At 35.5% G+C, this 22,932-nt stretch overlaps 1 protein-coding gene across 1 annotated transcript; it reads right to left on the bottom strand.

Moving 5' to 3' along the window:
• Nucleotides 1-286: 286 nt before the first annotated feature.
• Nucleotides 287-21,572, bottom strand: dpa (disc proliferation abnormal). The gene is made up of 16 exons (XM_088268043.1): nt 21,258-21,572; nt 20,908-21,012; nt 19,312-19,466; nt 15,456-15,656; nt 13,990-14,224; nt 13,024-13,266; nt 11,008-11,236; nt 9,607-9,801; nt 8,288-8,464; nt 7,568-7,655; nt 5,699-5,859; nt 4,912-5,032; nt 4,648-4,754; nt 4,138-4,272; nt 1,417-1,630; nt 287-506 (listed from the first exon to the last, which is right to left on the bottom strand). The coding sequence occupies exons 1-16, from the start codon at nt 21,427-21,429 to the stop codon at nt 411-413; spliced, it is 2,634 nt and encodes an 877-aa protein (XP_088124169.1). The 5' UTR covers nt 21,430-21,572; the 3' UTR covers nt 287-410.
• Nucleotides 21,573-22,932: the final 1,360 nt, after the last annotated feature.

Genomic DNA, 22,932 nt, shown 5'->3' with positions numbered 1-22,932 from the left:
TTTTGTTTAGGAAAATAAATCGTTTCTTAACTAAATACATGATAAAAGTAATCATTTAAAAAAACGGCGAAATACCGCCGCGCACGGGCGTCTCTCAGGAAAAAAGTGAACGCGGTTAAAAGGTTAACAGGTTAAGCAGGAGTGAATTCCTCTTTATTCATTGCACATGTCAATATGTGTATGGAGGAATGACACCCAGAGAAACATAAACACCATTTTAAAAAAATAATTAAGTCTATGTCAAACCCCCGATATAGTATTTTCTTCCAAACCCAATTTTTATGCATTTTTAACATTTCTTCCATTCTGGACACCTCAATGTGATGAAAAAAACAGGCTTAAATGAATATTTTTAACATTACATTAAATGCTACTAGGCACTTACATAAAAAATGTATGAAAACAAACAATTAACATATTCGAATGTTGGTTCTTCCCATAACGACTATAAATCCATCATCTTGTAGATCCTTCAGGGAGTCCTCAAACTGCTCTCTTGTAATTAGCTGTAAGATAAAAATACTAGTTTTTAACAAATTCACTCTAAAATCGCTTTTTAGAATTTCATTTACATAAGACAAAAGTTAGTTAATTCATAAGTGAAAAGCCAGAAATTTGAAGAAAAAATCTAAATTAAAATAGGGTGCGGATAAAGATTGTTTTTTCTTTTTCTTAATAAAGAAAAATTAAAAGTGAAATGTATATTTTATTTTATTTTTTTGAAGATGCATTTGCCTGTACTGGCACTTTTGGATTTGGATTTGTATTAAAAATATAAAATAACTAAGTACATTGAACATTGTTTCCACATTTACTCTGTTTTTTTAGGCGAAAATATGTGTCAAGAAAAATAAGATGCTTTGGTTTGTATATCCTCCTTCAGACCCTTATCCGCACCCGATGGTGCATAGGGCACTGCATCATATAAACGCAGTGTTATCTTGATCATTAACATGCGTAGTAAAGGTGAACCGCCCTCCGCTTCAGCTACCACTCCAGGGTAATATTGAATAAATATTAGAGTGAAGTACCACTTAAATTTATTTGACCCCGCCTGAAAATCAAACCCGCGACCTCCAGTACAGTAGCCGAGCGTACTGACCATTACACTACGGAGGCGGACACTTGGTTTGTATCTAGGAGGTATAAATAAATATTTGGTATTTAATATGTAATACAAAGTGTTCAGACCTACATATATATAGAACTTCAAAGAATTTGAATAGTGTGGTTGTCAATAATGGGTAGAATTGGTGAATGTTACACGTGTGTAAAGTGATCACTTAATGGTTTAAGTGATCAGTTTAGGCTGGTGCCTATGATGGTCGTCAGCCGCGTAAATGCCCAGACTTCCATATTTTTATTCATCTTTTATAAGATGTCAAAAAAATTATACAAAATGTTCAGTAAACTTACAATCTGTGATGCTTGGTTCAACTCCTGAAGCAACTTGGCTTGCAGTAGAGACGGTGGTCGCGGCTGCTTGGAGAGAAGCAGCTTCTTGAGAGCCGCGGTGATTTCCCCCCTTCGCTTCCTGGCCGCTGCACTCAACCCGGTGGTCAGGATGCCCACGTCGATCTTACCAGAAATGGGGTCGGTCGCGGACTGCTTTAGTGCTTCACGGTGGAGTCTAAAGAAAAAAGTGATAAATTTAATCCTCTGAGGAGCGCTGCCTCACCTGTAAAAGCTCTTGATCACACTATACAAAAATGTTAAGTAATATTAGTATATAACCACTCACCAATGATTTATCGCTTAGTAAATACACGATGTATAGTGGATACACGATTTACACACAACGAAGGTTTGATAGTCCCAAGAATTAACAATAAATATGGGAGTCCAACACTGCAATGTATCGTTCCCAACATTTTAAATTTGTTGCCGACGGATGTTAGAGGTCAAAATAAAATATGGAACAAATGCAAAGTAAAGGAATGGGTAAATGATCAAGAGTTAATTTTATGTTACATGTTTTATTCTTAATTTTTCTCTCTTTTTTGTGTGTATATTAGGTTAAAATCGTTAAAAACATAAAAAAATGTATTAAAAAAGAACTCCACCAACAAGACACACAAGGTGGCTTGGTGGGTCTCTGCAAAAAAAATGTTCTTAATATGTAAAAATTGTGATTTAAATAAATGTATACAAATAAAATTTTAAAAAAGTCCCGTTATCCAAATCTGATTTTGACACCGAACTTAATACGATCAAACAGATTGCATTAAATAATGGTTATAACATAGAATTAATTGATTCTCTTTTAACCGCCCTACACATACGAAAGTATGCGGATACGCGCGGTTTTTCTTCACCATTCTGCGCTAACCCGTATGACCTACGCGCGAAAAGATATCTGTTGCAAAAATATTTAATGCGTACCGGATACACGGAAGGAAGAATCTTGGGAAAACGAACAAGAGGCCGCCCAAGAACTTCATACTTCCAGGATTTGAAGCGGCTCATGGACGTCTCCTCCTATTCGCAGCTCAAGAGGATGGCGACTGACAGAGACAAGTGGCTGACACAACAAGGCGCTGCCTTTAGAAGATGATGGATGACCGGATACACTGACAATTTTATCTCAGGTTTCATACCTGACAATATTTTGTGACAACAACAAACGTTGTGATTTTTTATTTTTTATAAACATAAAAAATATGCCTGAAAATAACCCGAAGGTAGGGAGGGTGGTTAAATAAAAAATATTTAAAAAACGGTGAGATTACTAACATTTTTGTAAAAAAATATGTATAAAAGTAAAAATGACTAACCACAAGGTAAATACTTTAAATATGAATCATATTGAGAATACGTTATGCAGAAATTATATCACCGAAACTAATAAAGAAGTTATTTAAAACTTTTTAAGGTGTTACCCATTTTCCAAAAAAACATGTCCTATTTACTTTCTCATCTCGTTTTTATTTATAGTTAAAATAACTGCCGATTGTGTCCTGTATTGGATTTATATAAGCCAGCCACGTAATACGGGTTAGCCACCCCCTTTGAGTGTATGCCTACTTTCATAATCCGTGATAAGATTATACTGATTTTTTTTTATGTATGTATAAATAGGCAATAAGTCTTCTTCTAACCCTTTTCCACATCCAATGGTGCATAAGGCACTGCATCATATAGAAGCAGTGTTATCTTGATTGTTAAATACACGAAGGGAAGGTGATCAGCCTTGCGCTTCAGGTACCAGTCCAGGGTGATCAAATATTAGACTAAAAAATCACTAATATTTATTTTGCCCTCTTGGGAATCAAACCAGGGACCTGCAGCATGGTAGCCTAGCAAGCTAACCACTACAATATGGAGGTATTAAATATATTTTTTCGAAACTTGTGCATTTTTTACACTTTTTGAGTAACCAAGAAATTAATTTTTTTTCTTTCTTTATTTTAAATTCTTTTGCATTATACAAACATGACAAAATAAAATACAAAAAAAATATGAATAAAATATAAATACAAAAAAAGATCCCACAAAGGCATGGCCTGTGTGTGGGTAAACAATATAATTTAGGTCATAGTAAAGGATACTGGTAAGAATACAATAGGTATTATAAGTAGAACTAGAATAAAAATTCAATCTGTTTTTTTTTATCATCTATTCTGATAAATGGAAAGTCTACTGTATGATTTGTGCGCAGTTACACGCAGTTAGCTATGATATACAAGAAAACATAATTTTAGAGAAGTATGAAATGCAATACGATGACGACTAATACGACAAAACGATGTATGATAGATGTGCGAATCGTGAAATAAGGAAGGAATGCAAAGCTGAGATAAGCATTATCGATAAAATTAAGAAAGGTGTGTTGAGATGGTTTGGACATGTAGAACGAATGAGTGAGGAAAGAACGGTAAAACAAATTTATGAGGCGAATGTAAGTGGAAAAAAGAGCAGAGACCGAGAAAAACATGGCACGATCAGGTATGCCAAATACTTGAAAGTGGTCAGGTTAGGAGTCGTAACAATCGGCGGGTATGTATGAGGAGATGCATGAACGTGGAAGAGGCGAAGAATGTTTGCAAAGACAGAGTGGTGTGGCTTTCTATTAGTTAGTTTGTGATTAGAGTGGTGTGGCGTTAGTTAGTTTTTTAGTTTATGAAATGCAATATTTACCTGGAAGCTTCATCGACATCCTTAGCCTCCACAGTCTCGGAGAAGCGAACCTTAGCGTGAGCTTCGGCCAGTCGGATGAGGGACTCCAGCTGCCGAGGGTAGGCAGAGATCTGACCGCGACCGCTGCCAATACGTCTGGGAATACATTAATTTACTATCATTACTACACACTCAAAGAATCACGGAACAAAAGTGGAACTGGGCAGGTCATGTAGCACGTACGTTTAAAGATAGATGGACGAAAAAAGTGCTTGACTGGAGGCCAAGAACAAAACGTAGAGTGTGGTAGGGCCCAGACAAGATGGTTTGATGACATTAAGAAAATGGTGGGCCTGCACTGGAAAAGAGTCGTGTCCAACAGACTACTGTGGAAGTCCAAGAGGAAGGCCTTTGTTCAATACTGGACACAAGAAGAAGGTTGAAGCAAGTAAGTACTGCACGCTGACCACACATTTGGAAAAAGATATTTGCCTAAATTTAATTAATTTTTTTAAATGAATAATTATTTACCTCATATCAACATAGGCATTAATGAGTTTCAGTTGTGCCTCTTCGCCTAATTTGGGGTGGATATGTTCCTGTGCGAAGGCGATGTAATCTCTCATCACGCTCATGTCCTAAGAAAAGGATAACAAAAACAGTTTAGAAAACAAAATATACTGTACTATATGCAATGAGTAGTATTATTCAAATAATTGGACAGTCAGTTTGTATCTTTGAATGTTAGGGATTACGTAATCCGGATTAAGGAGTCTTAAATATTTATGTACTTACAACTAATTCATCGTCACTCTCAGCAGGTTTTTCTTTATAGTAAAGAGATACGAGATGCGATGCGAGGCGTTTGTCGAACAGCTCATCTTGTGGATCCAGCATCAAGAAAATTAGGTCAAACCTGCAAATAATTATATATGGTAAAATTTTCACTTTCACTTTCTGAAAATCTATTTTTGGTAAACTTGACTTTGATTCTTTGTGGCAACAAGGAATAACTAACGGAATAGAATTTAACTTCTTTATGAGCCCTCTGACCTCCACTGCTGGATATAGGCCTCTTCCCCTTCTTTCCATTTCCTACGGTCAGTTGCTGCTTGCAGCCAGTTTTAACCCCTCACATATTGTTGTCGAACCATCTTTTTTGGGCTCTTATTTATTGACTTGGCGTTTAATTTGTAGAACTCCATTTTAATTTATGTATTAATTTTAAATCAAACACAGATTTTTTGAGTCTACTAAGTTGTATTTTATTAACAAAAAACACATAAAAAATTATATTGTGACAATTGTTTCGCCTTGTTAGGGCATTATCAAACGAATGTGAAGATCAAATGGACTATGGTACTTATGTAGTGCATTTAAAGTTTTTTTTTGCAATATTGGAAATGTAACTTTTTGGTGAGGACCTCCACAATTGGAGATAATCTAGATTTGTGAACAAGTATTTGGACACACTCAAAATGTTACATGATACTTATCAATGGCAATAGTGTCATTCATTCCAGTCCTGGTCATTCCATCTTTGTGGAAGTTTCACTAGCAGATGGTTGAATTAGTACATTACCTGGACAGCAGCGTGTGGGGAAGTTGAACATTGTCTACGATGGTTTTGTGCTTGTTCCACTGGCTCTCTGCCGGGTTGGCTGCGGCCAGGATGGAGGTGCGAGCGTTCAGCTGGCAGATGATTCCTGCCTTCGCTATGGACAGCGTCTGTTGCTCCATAACCTGGAAATTATTTTATATGTAATAGGTCAACAATAAAGTATCAGAATATTCCATTTTCAAGAGGTATCGACGTGCCCTACGTAAAGTGCTCTAACAACATTTTTGTCAATTTTGTGATATTTGGTGTACGTTATCAACTGACCGTTGTCTACAAATATAAATAAACAAAAAAATATATAAAATAAATAATGCATAGTTTTCAGACGTATAAGACGCTATCTACATTGAATTTTCGACATGAACTGAACTCCTAAAACGCTAACTACTTTATTTTGAGAAAGCATAAAGTTTTAAAACGACTTAGTACATCATTTTATCGTGTTTTTGAATGTATAATTCTAGTTTAGAATTTCAGATAAAAACGTTAGTTAATTTTTAAAAATACGATGATAAAATCTTCCAAACTCTCTCCTGTAAAGTAACAGATTTGCAGATTTACTTTACGTAGAGGCCGTCTATATATAATGTAAAGAAACGCATCCGTTCCAGATTGGAGAACACATATTTAACACATTGAACGCCAAGCAACCTTGACCAAACACAGCGCGAGTTAAATATATGGATTGGATTTTACGTTCTGTGAATTAGATACGTTACACGTTTGCCATGTAATGTAAATGTATGTACTTTCCATGTGTCCCCCTGGACAGATTACCATTACATTTTTATTGTATTTATGTATTAATTTTTAAATCAAACACAGATTTTTTGAGTCTACTAAGTTAAATATTTTATTAAAAAACACAAAAATTAATATTGTGATTGTTGTGAAAAAATCTGTGTTTGATTTAAAAATTAATAAATAAATTATAATGGAGTTCTACAAATTAAATGCTAAATCAATAAATACATTTCCTTTGTGTTTTGTGAAAAAACATTTAATTAAATTTAAAAAAATGAACCGTAACCTTCATATTTGTATGCAGTCTGTTTACAGTTGTGTCCCCAAGAATGTTTTTTTTTCTAATTTGGCGTCAATGTGTTAGAAACATTAATTTTATTTTGCAAAGGAATAAATCAGCATTAACCTGATCATTAATTATATGAAGCAAGGTTAATTAGTTTTCACAGGGACCCGTTGAAGGTATTATATAGTAGACAGGCGCTGTGGAGTAGTTAGGTAGACGCTTGACTGCAAAACTGAGATCACGGTGTTGATTCCCGCCAATTGCAAAATAAATTCAATTGGTTTTTGGCATTTGTGATATCGCTCACTCCTTTCAAGAACGTCATAAATAAAAAATAGTCAATTTTCAGTTACGCATGTTTTCAGAATGCCTAGAAAATGTACTATATCGTATATATAGTAAAAGAGGCATATTTTTAACTTTATATTTACCCGCTACAGGGCAGAAAATGTTGTTTTTGCATTTTGAAGGAAAGGTATTGTTTAATTATTTTTTAAATAAACTAATTATTTTTCAAATGGAGAAAAAACCTTCAGGTTTTACCTAAAAAGATTTGTTGCACAGTAAAAAGTTCGATAAGTGGCTTGATATTTATTTTTAATACATTGTGTTATATTTTTAAACATTAAAAACGTTCTCCTGAAAAATAAAGTTTTTTATTTATGACGTTCTTGAAAGGAGTGAGCGTTATATTTTCCACATTTACCTTTCCTATCCTCACTATCCTACCTGCAGACAAGCCTCTAAAAGAGGTTTTGCGGATTATTCCTATAAAAATATATATGATGAGAATTAAATACCTCATGAAGTACACTGCGAGTGGAGTCATTCATTTTGTCAAATTCATCTATACAGCAAATTCCATTATCCGCTAGCACCAGAGCTCCCCTAAAACAAGTACCACATTCAGATAGAAGAACCATCAAGTATGGTCAAAAAATAATATGAAAATAACTCCTGTAATTGGAGATAATCCAGATTTTGTATACAAGTATTTGGACACACTTAAAATGTGGCAACATTGTTTCTACAGACTGTCAATTTGACAGTTGACAGTTGATTTGTACTCAGTACGTTTTGCCATTTCACCATGAATAGACTAAATGACCATTATGAGCTTTGTAGGTTCGGCGAATGGGCCGAAAACAATATTCGGCTTGATCTTAATTTTAAATGCAAAATTTTGGTTACCGATGAGGTACATTTTTGGTTAAATGGCTATGTCCATAAGCAGAATTGCCAAATTTGTAGTGAAGAAAACCCAGAAACCTTTGTTGAAACGCCCTCACATCTATTTAAAGTCACTGTTTGGTGTGCTTTATGGGCAGGTGAAATACTTGGCCCATTGCAACATTGTCTATGCTTTACAAATTGTATGGTTGTCGAGGCTTTACAAATTATATGGTTGTCTATGCTTTACAAATTGTATGGTTGTCTATGCTTTACAAATTGTTTGGCTGTCTATGCTTTACAAATTGTATAGTTGTCTATGCTTTACAAATTGTAAACATGCGACCTACGTTTGCAGTACAAGTTGCCTGGTGTCGGGGTCCCGCGTGATGTACGCAGTGAGACCAGCGGCAGAGGAGCCCCGACCGGAGGCCAGCTGCGACCTTCCCAGCAGGGAGTGCGCCCAGCGAAGGAGTTGGGACTTGCTGGTACCCGGCTCTCCGCACAGAAGGATGTTGATCTCCGATCTAACCAAAAATAATAATGAAATATTTTTTTAAATAAATTGATTCGGCAGTCACTTTGTACATATCGCTCACTCCTTTCAAGAACGTCATAAATCGAAAATCGTCAATTTTCAGTTGTGCATGTTTTCGGAATACCCAGAAAATGTACTATATCCCAGCAAAAGAGGCATATTTTTAACTTGATATTTACCCGCTACAGGGCAGAAAGTGTTGTTTTGCATTTTGAGAAAAGGTATTGTTTAATAAATTTTTTAAATATACTAAATATTTTTCTAATGGAGAAAAAAACATCAGGTTGTACCTAAAAAGATCTGTTGCACGGTAAAAAGTTCAGTAAGTGGCTTGATATTTATTTTTAGTACATTGTATTATATTTTCAAAATTTAAACACATTCTCCTGAAAAATCAAGTACATATTTTAATTTATGACGTTTTTGAAAGGAGTGAGCAATATTTCTGTCCATTTTATACTGAAATAGTGATTTTTTTAAAGTAAAACTTGAATTCAAAATTAAATTCGTTTTATTTATTGGTACTTTTTTGTTGTTGAGCTACTGGGTAAATTATTTATTTTTCAAAGAACAACTAATTAACAAACAGTATAAATTTATAAATAATGTTGATATAATATACAGTATGAATAATAAGCTATATTTTAATTTGTCATCTAATTGAATATTGTTACATTATTCAAACAAATGTAAGAGGCGAATGTAGTTAGAAAAAGAAGCAGAGGAAGACCGAGAAAAACTTGGCACAATCAGGTATGTCAAATACTTGAAAGCGGCCGGGTCAGGAGTCGTAATAATCGTCGGGTATGTATGAGGAGATGCATGAATGTAGAAGAGGCGAAGAATGTTTGCAAAGACAGAGTGGTGTGGCGTTCGATTCTCTCTGCCTACCCCTGAGGGGAAGCGGCGTAATGGTTAGTTAGTTACATTATTCTCAGATGAAATTGTAAAAATGAATATTTCATAATTTGAATATTGACCACACAAACATAGGCCTTCTTATCACAACCTGACAAGACATAAATAAATCAAGATTTTATATAAAAACATTGTAAAATTTTACCTTAAGCCTTTTTGCATTCTACCATTGATTTTATCCATGAAATTTCTTATTGAACACAATTTGAATACCTGAAATGAGTGCGCCCCGACACCTGGAAGTGCTTCTTGGTGCCGCCGAGCAGCTGCAGCAGGACTCCCTTCTTCACGTCCAGGTTCTCGTACACCGAGGGAGCGATGCCTCGCGCCAGGCGGTCGTACACGTCCGGCTTGCTGGCCAGCAACTTCAGGAGTTCCACCCTTTCTGGGGGGAAGCGGTGTTGCTTGCTGAAAAAATAATTATAAATTAGTAACTAACATTTGATAGAACTCCATCCCATTTAAATGGATCCATAAGCTCGCATAAGCGTATGTGTTTTAACAAGACATGCCCCATACGCGGCTGACATAAGCGTTTGTGTTTTCACTTTGCTCCAAGTTTCGAACCTCAGTTCAACTTGGAGGGATTTTTTCATGGTGTGGAACTTTGGATAAAATAATACGTCAATCCTTGGCCTTATGACATCTGTTGAAATATCTGACTAATAATTTGTAACATCACAAGGATAAATAAAACAACAGATCCCTGATTTTTCTTGCGGTCGGTAATTAGTCCGCGCCATAATCATGCCCTATATCTGTCTCACTCTCGACGCTACGCATCGCCAGTGGGTAAGAGTGACACACGATGCGTGCTTTGATTTATTTATTTATGTTACGATCTTATTTGTTTATATTACGATATATTTCAAGAATAATGTGACACACGTGTATTATAGAGTACCAAAAAGGCACAATGAATCCCATTGAACGTTTTTGTTTAGGAAAATAAATCGTTTCATAACTAAATACATGATAAAAGTAATTATTTAAAAAACGGCGAAATACCGCCGCGCACGAGCGTCTCTTAGGAACAAAGTTAACGCGTTTAAAAGGTTAAAGTTTTTTTAAAAATATTAATTATAATGTCTACCGGTTTCGAAGATAACCGCTTCTTTATCAAGACTAATTAATACAGTATTAATCAGTCAGTATAGTATCGAAGCTAACCGCTTCTTTATTAAGACTGATTAATACTATACTGACTGATTAATACTGTATTAATCAGTCTTGATAAAGAAGCGGTTAGCTTCGAAACCGGTAGACATTATAATTAAGTTATAATAAAATATTTACAGTGATTTTAAAACAAAGTTACATTTTAATTATAAAATGGAAAATCACAAAATTAGAGATTCAACTATAAATTATAAAAAATCTTATTTAGTTGGAAGAAACAAAAATCCACTCAATGATCTATAAACCTTGTACTATAATAAGCAAGGTAAGTAATAAACGCAACTCACATCTAAAAAAAAATCTTAACACTAAAAAACTATCCAAACAGGAAAAAGAATCTTTCAAGAAGAATATTTTTAAAAAAAAGTTATGTTAAACAGGTGTATTAGCGATGATACTGAAGTACATTGTTGGGAATGTAATGTCACAACATACCCTTCCTCCTGCTCGTACAGGCGCTTGGAGTCCACCTTGCGGAAGTGCAGCACGTCGATGTGCGTGCGGTACACGGCCTTGACGCTGGCCTGGCGCGGGTTGGCCTGCAGCGGCGCGGCCCGGTACACGCCGGTCACCGTGACCCGGTCGCCCGGCTGCACGGCGTCCACCAAGTCGTTGTGCGCAAACAGCACCACCGTGTGCGGCGTCTGCCCGGCAGGCATGTCGTCTGGTAGAGAATCCAAATAATATTAGCAATAAAACCACACAATGTGCAACCATACCTCATTGAGAACTTATGGGTCTTTTCGATCATGGTCTTTTGTTAACATTTTCCATTCCCCAAAGTAACACATCATTGTGTATTTGACTACGCATGTTTATCGATTGTTGCACAGTATGATCGATAATCCTGAAATTATCCGGAACATTGGTCTGTATGTTTCTGAGAGTTACCTAAGACAGCGTCGACATAGATTGTTTCACATTCGTATACACAGGACCAACCTGCCGATGGTTATGCCTGTAGGAAGAGCTACCGCTATGTTGAACAATATCTCATTGGATATTGATATGATCCAATGTTCCAACTCTACATTAAACAAGATCAAGTATGCCATGTAATCGGAATGTCGACAGTACCGTAAATATTGAAGTTCAATAGTCTAACTGGCAAATTTCATAAATATTTTAAGCTAAATTGCTTTTTTTTGCACATCTGTTACCTTGGTCTTTTCCCTTAACCTTTTCCACTCTGACCATTTTTTCTCATAACTGATCAGCTACTCTGATCAAAAAAATGTGACGTTTTTCTACCATTAAAATAAATATTTTGGTTCCCTAATTTTGGGACACTCTGGGAAGTCGTATGACCATTCATTTTTATAACTGAACTTGAAAGTGTAACTTTCATCGTTTTCCATGGCGGATTTAATATAAAATATTTATTATAAACACATTAAATGCAATATCTGTTATTTTAACTACTAACACTAATATCACAAAATTTTGAAATGTAATAGCTCCACAAAACGAAAAATATGGTCACAAAAAGTGGGAGTATCCTTGGAGAACCATCATAAATGAAGGATAACGACTGACTGTCCCAAAAAATATTAGCGTATGACAAATATTCTATCACCCAAAATGATAATCTATTTTTCCAAGATTAATATCTAAGTAATGGGAAGTTTTATTGAAGAAATGGTTAGTTCAATATGTTGCGATGATTAACTTCATTTATCTCAAATATTTTTTGGTAGAATATACTTGGGTGATCAATAGAAATCAAGAGAAATCAATGATTAATCTTATACCTGCGCCGAGCCAGACATTGTGGCCCACGGAGCTGCCTACTAGAATCATACGGGCCAGAATGTCTGGCCTACAGAGTGGTAAAAGTTAAGGTGGGGACTGACCTCCACATTTCGTCGTTCCGACTACTTCATCCGACATCGGATGAAGTACTCGGAACGAGCTCGGCTCGCTGTACTGACCATACGAATGCTCGCATCGTAACGTGTTACGTTACGACGAAATGACTCCGGTCAGTCCCCACCATTATCCAAATATTCCAAACATCCAAACAAATTTGCGATATAAACATTTAAAAAATACTTTTTTTTTTTTTACGAAAATGTTAATAATATTAGTATATAACCTGCACATGCATGTTTAACCTCGGCTCATAACGCATGTCTGTGGTGAAAACTTAAGTGCATGTTGGTTGTCGGGTCGACCAAAAATCGCATATGTTAAACATTTTTTGTAGTTTTAAGTGTGTAAATGGTGCTATGGTGGTGAAGGGTGGTATTGTTTGCATGCTGTAATAGTGATTGTCCTGACGAAGAGACGGGTACGTCTCGAAACCGGTAGACATAAAAATCTCGGTGAGTGGTTATATACTAATATTATTAACATTTTTGTAAAAAAATAAATAAGTAAAATTGACTAACCACAAAGTAAATGCTTTAAATATGAATAATATTGAGAATATATAAAGAATAGATGAATTACCAGGAGACTCCTGCAGCTTGATCATCTGCTTGTCGGTGAACTGGGAGCGGTTGTGTATGAGGGTGAAGCAGTGGTTGGTGTTGCAATTGGTGCACAGGGTGGGCTCGGCAATCCGGCCGCGGTCGATCTCCACTGCGCTGCTGAAGGAGCAGACCATGCAGCGAAAGAACGCCTCCCGCATCTCCGGCATGATGTTGGACGTCCGAATCACCATGCCGCAGATCGTGATCAATTGGTCGATATCTGGAAAAGCACAATAGATGAGTGCCGGAACGTTGGCTTCACAGTATTCAGGGGTTTATTTTATATAGGTAAATAAAATACTCATCAAGAAAATAAATTTTGTTGACAATTGTTTACAAAATTTATCAAATACGAATGTCAAACTTTCGTTTGATAATGCCCTAACAAGGCGAAACAATTGTCACAATATTAATTTTTTAAGTGTTTTTGTTAATAAAATACAACTTAGTAGACTGAAAAATCTGTGTTTGATTTATAATAAATACATAAATTAAAATGGAGTTCTACTGATTAAACGCCAAATCAATTATATAATTAAAATGTAACTTTGTTTTAAAATTACTATAAATATTTTATTATAACTTAATTACAATGTCTGCCGGTTTCAAAGCTAACCGCTTCTTTATCAAGACTCTTGATAAAGAAACGGTTAGCTTCGAAACTGGTAGACATTATAATTAAGTTATAATATAATATTTAAAGTGATTTTACACAAACATTACATTTTAATTATAAAATGGAAAATAACAAAGTTAGTGCTTCAAATTTAAATTATAAAAAAAATCTTTATTTAGTTGGAAGAAACAAAAATCCATTCAATGATCTATAAACCTTATACATACATAATAAGCAAGGTAAATAATAAATGCAATTCACATCTAAAAAAAATCCTATTTTAGGATATTATATTTCATTATGACTGATCAAATAGTATGGACAAACCTTCGGGGTTCAGTGATCTCATGTTCTTAGTCTTATCGGCGTTGTATGGCCGAACTTGTATCTGGTGGTCGAGCACGGCGGCGGGATACTTCTCGAAGAACATCTCATTGATGGCCATGTCGAAGGTCGGGATCACCTCCTGGGGGTAGCACACCAGCTGGCGATACAGGGCGCTGTCGAACGTTTGCAGATGGCCGCAGTTGACATTCAAGAATGGCTCTTCCAGAGAAAGAATCTGGAAAAAGTAGGCACAATGTCAATCTGACAAAACATGGCAATAATTTCAAGAAAGAAAGGCTGTTTAGAGCCTTTCTATGGTGCTACATAAGAGATAAGCATAGCTTAAATAAAGTAATACTTACTTATTTATTTTTTACAAAAATTTTATTACATAATATTAGTATATAACCACTCACCGAGATTTTTATGTCTACCAGTTTCGAGACATACCCGTCTCTTTGTCAGGACAATCACTACCACAGCATGCAAACATTACTACCCTTCACTACCATAGCACTATTTACACACTTAAAACTACGCAAAATGTTTAACACATGCGATTTTTGGTCGCAATAAGAGTTGCACTAGTGCATGTTTGACCTGGGCTCTCAACGCATGTTTGTGCTGCAACACTTATTGCATGTTGGTCTTCAGACCAAAATAGCTTGTGTAAAACATTTTGCATAGTTTTAAGTATGTAAATATGATATTTTTGGTAGTGAAGGGTACTATTGTTTGCATGCTGTGGTAGTGATTGTATACTGGTTGTATACTAATATTAATAACATTTTTGTAAAAAAAAAATAAGTAAAAATGACTAACCACAAAGTAAATGCTATAAATATTAATAATATTGAGAATAAAGTAGTACTTTTTTAAAAATAATGACTACATTTTTTTATTACAGTGAAACAGTGAAACGGAGGAAAATATAGAGATCTATCGTTCCTCGAATAATCATTTTCCCGTATGTGTCATTTATTTCTTCTACCCCGAATTCATTTAATATAAAAATAGATTGTTTATTTATTGATTTGGCGTTTAATTTGTAGAACTCCATTTTAATTTATGCATTAATTTTTAAATCAAACACAGATTTTTTGAGGCTACTAAGTTGTATTTTATTAACAAAAACACATGAAAAATTTATATTGTGACAATTGTTTCGCCTAGTTATGGCATTTTCAAAAATTTGTTTTTTATTTATTTTAAGCATAAATAAAATATATGAAATTACGTACTCCGGGCGTGACGTACTGACGTATGTGACGTACTGACTGAGTTTGTGCCTGTTGTATGTACCGTAATTAAAAAGTGAACTCCCCGGTTAACAGGTTAAAGATGCTCATTCATGTATGAATGCTTTTCATTTCCACACATTTTTCAGGTTTCGAATTGAACTATTGACAATTAAAAAAAATAATGATATTTTTGGATGTGTGGATTAGTTGGCTGAAGGAACCTACCTCTTCCAACTTCTGCATGTAGAGCGGGGCGTCCAAGTTGATGGCCTCTCCCCTCTCGTCCTCCTCCGCATCCGGGTCTATGTAGCGCATGATGAAGCGCTTGAACTTGGCCTTGCAGTCGCTGACCACCACGTCTGTGCCCCAGATCACCAGCTGCGGCTCCAGAGGGGTGGAGCTTGGCTCCTGGGCTGTCGGCTCACCCTGGAATGGGGGTTATTCAGTTGAGTATTAACGCTAGTCTCCGCTTATCCCTTTAGCGGAGACTAGAGGCTTTTGAGATGTGGTCCTAAAGAAGACTTAAGAATTTCCTGGAGAGACCACATCACAAATGAGGAAGTTCTTCAAGGAATCGAAGGAGGAAGGCACCTGCTCAGGACCTCGTCCGAAAGGTGTGCAAGATGGATCGGCCATGTCAAGAAGGTCTCTTGCATGCCATAATATGGAGGGTATGACCGAGGGGACAAACTATAGGGGACGCCCACGCTGAGAGTGCCTGGAGGACCTGTTGGTGGACGTGCGCTGCTCATCATATGCAGATTTCAAAAACGCCGCACAAGACAGGGAAGAATGGAAGAGAAGAATAGAGGAAATTGCTTCAAACCAATCCCAGGATTGAAACCAGAGAAGAAGATTAACACTACTACTACTACTACTACTACTACTAATACTACCATCACGCCGTTTTAATGCAGGGGTAGGCAGAAAGGATGGAATGTCACACTATTCTGTCCTCACATACCCTCCTCGCTTCCTTCACATCCATACATCTAGTCATATATGCTCTCAGATTACGCAGACTTTTGACACCACAAGAGGTTCCGATTGATCTGATCGTGCCAAGTCTTTTTCGGTCGTCCTCGTTCTATTCTCCCGTTCACATTTGCCACATGAACTTTCTTAGTCATTCTCTTGTTATCCATTCGCTCCACATGTCCATACCACCTTAAAGAACAAAAATATGTATATTGTAAAGCGCCCATAAAGTGATTTCACACGGAAACGACGCCATATAAATTATCCTATAAATAAATAATAATTATTTTATTAAATAATTTATGTAGTGATATCTGCACTATTTTTGTCTATCACAAAAGGAAATGTCAAAATTAAATAAAGAACATCAATAAAACATCTGATAAAGTGTCATATTAAATAAACTCAGAAAGGAATTAATAATATCAAGTCTCGTATACAATTCAAGGTTTAAAGAATATTTTAATGCGGGAAAAAATACAGTTTCTCGATCATTGTCCGATATGCATCAGTCGAGCGCGGTCACCCGTTGAACTGAAATGCAAACATATATTTTGCTACAAATGTTTGGATCGGTATTGGGTGGCTCTAGGCAAGAAATCGTGGTTTTGTTGCCCTTTATGCAGAGCTAACATATCTTCCAAATACCTAACGGTAAAGAGATGCTTATCTTTATATTAAAATTTTTGATACATCCATTAATATACTCCTTAACCCTTCACTGCATGACTTTTTTTGCATGACTGCATGACTGCATTGACAGTTCATCTTGGAGAGACAAGTGAAGTTATTATTTTGGCGTTCATAGCGCTTTTTTTGGCTAAATTATGAACTATATACGTGAGTTTCCATTTCCATGGACAGCTAGACGCACCAATGAGTCCATTCGCCAGGAAATACGCTTGGATGGCTTGACTCTGGCCAATATCTGTACTCGACGGATTCTCCAGTTCTTTGGACACGTTGCGCGTGGCAACGAGGATAGCCTGGAACGACTAGTTGTGATCGGTAGCCTGGAGGGAAAGAGAGGGAGAGGAAGATTCCCCACACGATGGACCGATCAAATTAAGGCAGCAGCAGCAGGCACCTCAGTGGTTGGAGCGCTACGTGCAGCGCAGTCAAGGGATAACTGGAGAAGAGTCATTGCTTCTGCAAGGGTCACAGCCCTCAGCAATGAGGATTAAGACGGAGAAGAAGAATGTATCTAATCAGTAACAACAATGAATGTTTGCTTATATTTTTAAAGGACGTTTTAACACTAACTTTTGAGTATGTAACAAATTTGATACACTATGCAGTAAAGGGTTAAATAGGGTGTCAAACAAAATTTTTATTTTAGAGGAATAACTCGCAAACCGTCTATTTTAGACGCTCGTCTGCAGGTAGGATAGTAAGGATAGGGAAGGTAAATGTGATAAATATCAGACCAATTGAAAATAAATCTTTCCCGAATCAATTTTTCAATTGCGGAAATCGAACCCGCGACGCCAGTTTCGCAATCGAGCGTCTGCCCAAATACGCCACGGCGCAACTTTGAAAGCCAATAAAAAATCACTAGTTTACAGAATTTTCATTATAACAAATGAAAGTACAAATACAGATTATATTTATAAAGAATCACACTGTCTTTTTCTCTCTATGAGTAAATTCCTTGATTGAAGGCCCATTTCCATCTTTATATCCTGTTCTTGGTTTAGTATTATTAAGATTTCAGCGCACCAATAATTAAATTTTAAGTTTTTCCAAGCAAACATCGTTGAAACAATGGGAACAATGAATGATAACAATCTAAACAATGCTTTTAATATACAAAATATAAATATCGTTGATTTAAAGGTGGAGACTGACTGGAGCATTTCGTCGTAACATAACGTTGTAACATCGCTCGCGGCGAGCATCACCGAGCATCCGAAACTATGGATGGAGCGCTCGGTTCAGTGTACTGACTGCCTGAATGCTCGCATTGTAACGTGTTAGGTTACGACGAAATGCTCTGGTCAGTCTCCACTTTAATAATAGAACCTCTAATTTTGTGATTTTTTATTTTATTAAGATCAAAAATAAATTTGTCATAAAATCACTACACATGACATTAGTTTTAAGGTTATAAAAAACTTTTGTTCACCTGTGAATAATTAAAATAAAAATGCCATTGTTTACATTGTCCACCAGACTATACAGAATAGAATATCAAACTATTTAATGGTCTATTTGATACTTGTGACATTTTTGTTCCAGAATTCCAAAAGAAATAAATGGATAAAACATACATATTTATTGTCCATAGCTGTGTTAGTGGGAATAATCTATCTTATCATCTGGAAAAGCAGTACTACACAATCACCTTAATTTTATGAAAAATATTTTATTTATAGTCTAAAATACAATTAAAAACATAAACCTACATCTGTTTTTCATTCTATAATTTTAAGATTTATTTTTATGATAAAATTTTCATCAACAATTGTAATAATAATTGACTATAATAACTTCTTGTCCGCCTCAGTAGTGTAATGGTCAGCGCGCTCGGCTACCGTTCTGGAGGTCCCCGGTTCGATTTTAGTCTAATAAATATAAGTGAATTTTTGAATTCTTCAATTCCTGAAGTGGAGGGCTGATCCCTTTTCCTTCGTGAGTTAACGATCAAGATAACACTGCGTTTATATGATGCAGTGCCCTATGCCCCATTGGGGTGCGGATAAGGGTTCGAATGAATAAAAACTTCAACATACATCATTGAGGCACCTACTCACTACTATCTTGGAGAGATGCGCCAGACGGATCGGTCACGTGTTGCGACAGTAAGGTTTCCTGCACCTGGTAATAGAGGGAACTAACGCCATAGGACGCCAACTCCGTGAATATCTTTGCGACTTGTACGAGGATATGGGCTGTTTAACGTGGAGCTGAAGAAGAATATGGAAATCTGGGCATTTACGGGGCTTACTTACTTCACTTTACACATGTGTAACATAAAGTAAGTAAGCCCCTTACTTACTTTACACATGTGCAACATACCATATCCATAACATATGAAATAACTCCTATAATTGGAGATAATCCAGATTTGTGAGCAAGTACTTGGACACACTCAAGATGTTACCTGTCGGAGAGCCACTTGTCTGATGGTGCGGTCGGTGCGGATGTCGGGGCGCATGCGGATGGGAGTTCCTCGCAGCCCGGAGTGCGGCGTGGACACGGAGCTCAGGGAACCGTAGTTCAGGGGGGAACTGATGTCTATCTCACTCATCCTCAAACCTGACGTTAAAACCATTATAGCTTCATTATATATATAAGAAATTGAAGAAATGCATACAGTGAATTATATCTGTAAATCGGAGCCAAAGGGCGTTTGTGCACTGCCCGTAATTTTACCGTCCGGCAGTCCGATTTTGAAAAATGAAAGCGACTACGACAGTTTAGCGTGATCAAATTTACGCGCAACGTGTTCACGCACCGATCAAGAGGACCGATCCAAAGAAAGATGGACAAAAGCACAAGCCAATCATCGTTTTAAAACCCTAACTGACATGCCGGACGGTAAAATTCCGTGTAGTGCACAAGGTTGTAACTATTTTTATTTTGAAGAGAAATATTTGTGTAAATTCATACTACTTCTGTGAGCCTAAACGGCTCATTATTGGAAATAGGTGTCAAATTGTGATAGTGGGTTCGAACCGAGAAACTCTGACTCGAGAGTCTGCTACAATAACCACGGGACCACAACCTAGTATGTACATATCAGAAAACAGTCTTCTTACAGATACAGTAGATGCTCTCTTAACCGGCCTTGAAGGGCCCGACCTAAAGCCGGAAAACGAAAAAGCCGGTTAAAGAGAAGGTAATGAAAAACACATTTAAAAAAAAAACTTTCGGAAGAAAAAAAACATATTTTTTTCAAAACACTAGGAAAACAGAACTTTTATTCTGTATTAGATTGACACCTTAAAAATTAACATTCCACAAACTGTAAAAATGTATTGTCAACAGGCCTTCCGTTCCACTAGAAGAGGGTTCAGCATTTTTGTGTCCTAGCTTAGTTTATGGTACCCAGGGCTTTTTTAACATATTACGTGGCGGAACGGCTGTCCAGCACCTTTTTTCACAGACAAATTGAATTTTTTTTAAATTTCAAAATCAATTTTATGAAACAATGTTTGCGCTTACGTAATTATAATCTATATTTATATAATTCGTCAAAATGATAAAATGAATATTTCAATATTCTTTTTCTTTATTTAAATTCTTTTGCATTATACAAACATGACATAAATTCAAATACAAAAAAATATGAATAAAATATAATTGTAAATACAAAAAAAGATCCCACAAAAGCATGGCCTGTGTGTGGGTATACAATATAATTTAGTCATAGTAAAGGGTATAAGGGTATAGGTATTATAAGTAGAACTAGAATAATAGTGTTAATATAAAATACAAAAAATACTTGACTATCAGTAAACAAACAAAAAATTTTTTTTTAATGAAATGAAAAACTTAAAAACCTAAAAAAGATGAAAAAGTAGAAAGTTAGCAAGCATGTACAACATGAGTATATTTTAATTTTTTTTTTTTTTTGGTACAAAAATTTGACACGAATTGAGTTCCGGAAGCTGATTTGTTTTTAAAAAAGCCCTGATGGTACCAATGTCCTTCACTATTGAAGGATTGACCTTCCCGTATAAATAAAAAGGTATACCTGCTGGACTGTTGGCTCCTAGCGTCCTGGCAGGAGAGGTCATGGGGAGGTGCTGTGGGGTCACTCCTCCTGGAACTACGGAGGGACTTGCGGGAGTTCCGCCATCTGTGAAAACAACATTGCTTTGTGATGAATACTTTGTGTTGAGAACTACGAAGCTGTCATCGAAATAAGAATGACATCTGACTCAAGAACTGATAGTTAATTATACGAATTCAATTACAAACCGACAGCAAAAAACAAAAACACTGTATATATTTTTGTATCTAGTTTTAAGCTGAGAAAGGAGTTTGTTGGTTACTGACTGGGGGGAAATAAAAGAATGGTTAAGTTAAGATTGTGTTTATTACCGGTGGGTGTTCCCGAGGCTCGCACGGGAGTTTCGGGAACCACAACATCCCTCGTACTCCTTGTTCTTCGGGCGGGTGTATCGACATCCTCAGACGACTGAGATCCGGAAGGTCTTGAAGGTGTTCTGACTTTCCGGGTAGGAGTCTTCGCAGATCTCGCCGGCGAAGACATTACTCAGAATTAACCAAACAACTGAAACTGAATTAACCAAACAATAAATCTTTGTGATTAATCCCAAAACTATTTAAGCACGCTTTTACTGACTGACAGAAAACACTGAACCGCACCGAGTTAAGTAAAAAGCGCGCGAAGTCGCCATCAGTGTTTACATCTTGGTTACATGTAAAAAAATATATAGTATGTAAACCTACCGAAAATTGAAGGAACATATTTAGAGGATGAAATTTTTTTTTTCAGTCATATTAAACTTTGTTGTAAATTTATGAGACTAATATTTTATGATATCGTCACAAAAACGTAATTTCGAAGAGTTTTAAAATTTTGGATTCCGCTACCTTGCATATTTTTATTTATATGACAACATTTAAGTTGACGACTTGAATTATAGAGCATCTTATATTTGATACACTAATATATACCTTAAAATCATACATTTGTATGAAATTGATTTGTTTTTCAGATATGTACAATGAAATTTTTTTCGTTATATTTATTATTTTTATAAATAGTAAAAGGTATATTCGTTCCACGAGAACAAAATATTTAGAAAAAATTTAATGTTAGAAAAATACATAAATCATTTTTAAACACTAGGTTTAAAAAATATATTCCAAGCAGTTTTTGCAATTTGCATAGGTGATGAACGTAATGGATATCGTCTCCTGTATACAGGGTTGCCAGGTTACTATTTTTTTTTTTTACTTTCAGTGGACGAAATCAAAAATTGTATTGTAAAGAAAGAAATAATAATAAAAAAAAATCTTTCAAATAATATATTTAAAATTTGCGGCTTTGTTTTTATATATTATCTAAAAAACTTTATTTATAAGAGAATGTTTTGATTGTTTGAAAATGGATTATTTTCAATGTTATGTTTTCAAAATATGTACATCAAGTGAAAGTTAATTAAATACGTTGAATGCAAAACAATTTTCAGATTTATTTTAATACTGAACTTTTGTTATAATTGATTTTTATAATATTAAGATAAAATAATGTCATAAAAAACAAGATATCTTCGATTCATCCAAAACATTCAAAACATTCAAAACCAAGCAATCGAAAATGGTTGATGATTTAAATATAATAATAAGTATTTAAAATTTACCAAGGTTATGGATACAAATCTTTTTTTCTTTTTTTAATTTGCAAGTTGATTAAAGTCTTAATCAACTTGCTAATTAACATGTTAAAAAGTTTATTAAATACAAATTCTTTATATAATCACGTTTAATTTAAAAGTGTAGCACGATGAGATAACTTCTGCGAGACCGACATTTTTCAGATTTTTAGAATTATTCATATCAAAAAAAATAAGGGTGGAATTTTTTTTAGTGCGAAGCTCTTACTTGACGTACACCTCGATTATTATTAAACTTCACTTCTCTCAAAGTTACATCTTTATTTGAAAGTCGAAACATTGGATTGAAAATATAATTAATTTAATTTGGAATATCCAGAAAATTAATCGAATATAGGCAACCCCGATCCGTC

This window comes from Brachycentrus maculatus, unplaced genomic scaffold (assembly GCF_059751285.1).
Source record: "Brachycentrus maculatus isolate JH-2025_06_01 unplaced genomic scaffold, ASM5975128v1 h1tg000311l, whole genome shotgun sequence".
NCBI lineage: Eukaryota > Metazoa > Arthropoda > Insecta > Trichoptera > Brachycentridae > Brachycentrus > Brachycentrus maculatus.
This window is presented reverse-complemented; position numbering and strand designations above follow the sequence as displayed.

Excerpts from the sequence above, each read along its gene's own strand:
- dpa (XM_088268043.1), bottom strand. The coding sequence starts at position 21,429 with ATGTCTTCGCCGGCGAGATCTGCGAAGACTCCTACCCGGAAAGTCAGA. Across the intron at positions 11,237-13,023 it reads CAAGCTGCAGGAGTCTCCTG|ACGACATGCCTGCCGGGCAG; the intron begins GTAATTCATCTA and ends ATTCTCTACCAG. Across the intron at positions 5,033-5,698 it reads CCCCACACGCTGCTGTCCAG|GTTTGACCTAATTTTCTTGA; the intron begins GTAATGTACTAA and ends AATTATTTGCAG.